General features: G+C 31.5%; 1 protein-coding gene across 1 annotated transcript; it reads right to left on the reverse strand.

The window, feature by feature from the left end:
* LOC109343345 (21.7 kDa class VI heat shock protein-like) lies at positions 496 to 2,344 on the reverse strand. The gene is made up of 2 exons (XM_019581588.1): positions 1,881 to 2,344; positions 496 to 930 (listed from the first exon to the last, which is right to left on the reverse strand). Exons 1-2 carry the CDS (start codon positions 2,308 to 2,310, stop codon positions 689 to 691), a joined length of 672 nt encoding a protein of 223 aa, XP_019437133.1. The 5' UTR covers positions 2,311 to 2,344; the 3' UTR covers positions 496 to 688.

The following is a 3,444-nucleotide window of genomic DNA, read 5'->3' on the forward strand; positions in this document are numbered from 1 at the left end:
ATACAATTTTGATTTTTTATTTAATGATTAAGAAGTATGTTCTTTAATTTAAGAACATGTTTATATGTTTTACCAAATATGTGTACTCAAACATATCAAAATGTATGATATATAATATATCCAATAGTCATATATGGCATCTGGTTTTCACCATGAAAAAGATGGGATTTATGATTTCAATTTCAACATAAAATATTTTGCTCGCTGATGAGACCTATATCAAGAATCCAACAAATCCTGAACTTAAAGTATTATTTTTGAACTATTATTAAGATTTAAAAACATAATACTACATTGCTTATTCCTCATATTTCTCTCACTTTACTATATATAGTCCTTTGCTTTTGTTTTCCATCCAATCACTAGCAATCAAATAACAATTAATAAAAACTCTAATATTTACACACTAATATCTTTTTTATTCCCCCATTTTGTATATATATTTTACATCTTCAGAAATTCTACCCACGCATACTAATAGTTATAAGTTTGTTAAAAGTCAAAGTATCAATTTGCATAGAAGTTGCTACTAGATTGTAACAGACTCTAGTAGCACTCTACCATTATCATCTGAAGTATAAATATTGTCTCAAAAAATATGTCACTTTATATGTTAATTAATAAGGAGTGACACAAATTTTGGGACAGAAAATGTAATTCCTTAAACTTACATTGATTCTGCATTTCCTTAAGCCACATCAAACTTTGGTATTTTTATTTCTAAAAATATGTCATTATATATATGTGCTTCTGTATGTTTCCAATCTGCATCTTCTGGCATTTCAAGCCTTCTTACATATCCATATTCCCACCAATGCCCACACTTCCACTCATTTGCCTTTGAGTCTCTTTGCTGCTTCCACTGTCCACAAATTTCCACAACCTTCCCATTATCAACATGGACTTGAATGTTGTCATTTTTCCCACTTCCTGTTATCACAAACCACTATTGTGATATAAGTTTTGACTAGTTAAGCACTTATCCTATTTCAATCTGCGAGTCAAATTTTGGAGAGCAAAAATAGAAAACAAAAGTTTTATAATCATCTCATAAGTATATTTTATGCATCTCAAACATTTTTTCCTTTCATTCATTTCCAAAATCTAACAAATAACAATTATCTGTCCCAACAATTTCCTGCTCTTAACACAAAAAATGAATAATACTAAACGGCCACACTTAGCTAGTGAAAAATGATGTATTTTTCAGTCTTTTGTTCTGATATGTTCGGTACTCTTTTTTTCTATTCTATCCTATTCTTACATCTCTATCAAATGCTACCTGCATACACATCAAATCATATTTGCACAATTTTCACTATGTGGCCCCATCTACTTTTATGTACAACTACACTTAATTTTGTGATCTCACACAGATATGAGGTGATGTTCTTAGTTCTGATGTGCACCAAATATTATTCTTGCTTCAAGGATCCACTATACTATGGCTTACATGTTAGTACTATACTATAACCTTGTAAGAAAAGTATAATCCAAGGTAAAGGTTCCCCTTCTTTCAAATAATGATGCCTTCAAGTTTATGGAATAGATCCTCCGGTTCTGAGATCCTTTTCCCCCATACATTAAAATACAACAACAACCAAACATTTATCACACAGATAGGATTGGCACACGTCTTAATAGTATTGATGTAGTTTCTTGGTTTCACAATTTGTTTAACTCTGATAGTCTAATTAAGTTCATGAGTTATTTTTGGTCATGTCACGGGTGTTCTCTACACGAGACAATCTTATTTGAGTCGGGAACATAACAATATTTTCGGGCTAACTTTCTCATCTGATTTTTCCCCTTCCATATTGATGAAATTCATAAGAATACAAGAATGCTGATATATGAAATTGAAAAGCAAATACTCTTACCTGGTATTTCTGCCTTTAACATATACCCTTCATCTGTTTGAGACCAATCCACAGTGCTTTGGCCAATGCTCCTAAGATGAGATAACAAGATATCTGACTCAAACTCCCATAGAGGGAATGCATCAGAAGGATCAAAGAACTTTCCAAACAACATTGGACTGAAAAGTGAACCATCACCAAAAACCTTAACCGCTATTGGACTAGCCTGGCTGAAGAATCTTTTGAAAACATCTTCTCCCAATGAAACACACCATTTATGAGGACTTTCATCATCATTTGTTTGAACGTCAACTAGCTTCTTAGAACTAGCCATTGCTACTAAGAAAAACCAAACAATTGGAAGTGTTTGGTGGAGAGAGTTTTGTGGCCTTTCTCTTATAGTGTGATAGAGAAGCCATATGATAAAGTATAGAACAAATTCCTTAGGCATATTTGGAGGGCTGTGAAAAGCTAAAATGGAATATATATGTTTCTTTTTCTAGAGCTTTATCCTTTGTAAAGAGAAAACTTATGTCAGGAATATTGTGTATGGCTAGAGGCTATTGGTAGCACATTGCAATTTGGTTGTCCAGCACCAACAAGATGTTGGTCAAGTAGTGTAAGGTCTCGTTAGATTCTCAGAATGACTAAGAGACTAATGATTCAATTCTTGTGAGTGACACTTATTGGGAGATACATACATACACCCCGAAAGAGATGAGTTCTTACCAAATAAGTGAAAAGATACTATTCATAGTACCAAAAAATAAATTTGTTGTCTAATGTGAAAAATGAAAGAGGATACTAGTCAAGTCAATGAGTGATGCCCCTTATAGTTATAGCAGAATCATGGAATTCTTTCAGGAAAGCTATGGATTAATTATGAGTATTATTATTGAATAATACTTGTGCACTTTTAGTAATACTTTCGTTCTTCTATAGTGTTAATTTACCTCTAAAATGGTGATTCACAAAATTTCACTGTGCCTGATTATACAAACCCTAGAATCCCATAAGGGTAACCCTTTTAGAAGGAAGCATGCACATTTTATAACAGTGGTCATATTTGTGCTTCCTTTGCTTTCTAATTTACTAGAGTTTTATATATTGTCATTATATTAATTATTATTTATGTTTTATTATTAGGATTTTTCAACAAAAAAAAATACAAATGAATGATATATTGACTATATAAATTTTTACAATGATATAATAGTAAAAGTGAAGTGCACCATTGGAGATTGATCTATGTTTTGACGAAGACAAATATGAAGACCAACATGAAGACAAACTTGAAGATCATTCAATAAACAACATCGACTCAAGTGGTGACTTATTAGACTTAGGTTATAATTCTTTATTATCTTTTTAGAAGTCTAAGATGTTTGCCATAGATATTGAGTCTAAGTTAGGTAAACCTAGGTGTGAGTCTCACAAGACTTAATAAAATAATTAATCCACTAAAATGAGACATCATCTAGAAATATATGATAATTAGGTTCATGCATTTGAATACATTGAGTTTGTGCATTAAAGGTATTATATTTGCAAATCATGTATTGCATGAGCATTTATCATATAGGTA

This window comes from Lupinus angustifolius, chromosome LG03 (genome assembly GCF_001865875.1).
Source record: "Lupinus angustifolius cultivar Tanjil chromosome LG03, LupAngTanjil_v1.0, whole genome shotgun sequence".
Lineage (NCBI taxonomy): Eukaryota > Viridiplantae > Streptophyta > Magnoliopsida > Fabales > Fabaceae > Lupinus > Lupinus angustifolius.